General features: G+C 44.2%; 1 protein-coding gene across 1 annotated transcript; it reads left to right on the top strand.

Moving 5' to 3' along the window:
* Positions 1–527, top strand: LOC112140106 (myosin-11; the record flags this gene model as incomplete). The annotated part of the gene is given in 1 exon segment (XM_024263015.1): positions 1–527. A coding segment is annotated over 1 exon segment (527 nt), but the record flags the coding sequence as incomplete, so codon positions are not given.

Raw genomic sequence — 527 nt, 5'->3', positions numbered from 1 at the left:
GCAGCAAATTTACGAAGCACTTACGGAAGTGAAAAAAACTGCAAATGCTCTTAACAAAAAACTGGAGAAAGATCTGAAACTCGCCAGCAAAAAACTCAAGGATCAAAGATCTCTTGAGGAACGTTGCCACAAAACGCAGGACGAAATCGATAAACTGACTGAAAGCAACAGAGGTCTCGAAGTCAAACTGGAAGACCTGACAGTCAGAATTTGGGATCCTGAAGTTTTGTTTAGCTCCCATATCAAAGCAAAGTTTGAGGTAAAAGCTCTTACCCAAGAAAACCTTGACCTGAAGAACCAGATCAAGAGGGTTGAGAAGACAAAGGCGAACCTCGAACCTTTGGAGGAAAAGTACAACGAGAAATGTGCTCACCTCCAGCTGGTTAAACAAGAAAACTCTGCTCTGCAAACTCAGCTGCAAGAGCTTCAAAAGCAGCGAGAGGAGGAAGAACAGAGTAGACGCTGCTATGAAAGCCTTGTGGCCAACACTGAGTGTTTGGAGCAAGAAAACCTGGACCTTCGGTCAC

The sequence above is a fragment of the Oryzias melastigma genome, unplaced genomic scaffold (assembly GCF_002922805.2).
Source record: "Oryzias melastigma strain HK-1 unplaced genomic scaffold, ASM292280v2 sc00447, whole genome shotgun sequence".
In the NCBI taxonomy this organism is placed as follows: domain Eukaryota; kingdom Metazoa; phylum Chordata; class Actinopteri; order Beloniformes; family Adrianichthyidae; genus Oryzias; species Oryzias melastigma.
This window is presented reverse-complemented; position numbering and strand designations above follow the sequence as displayed.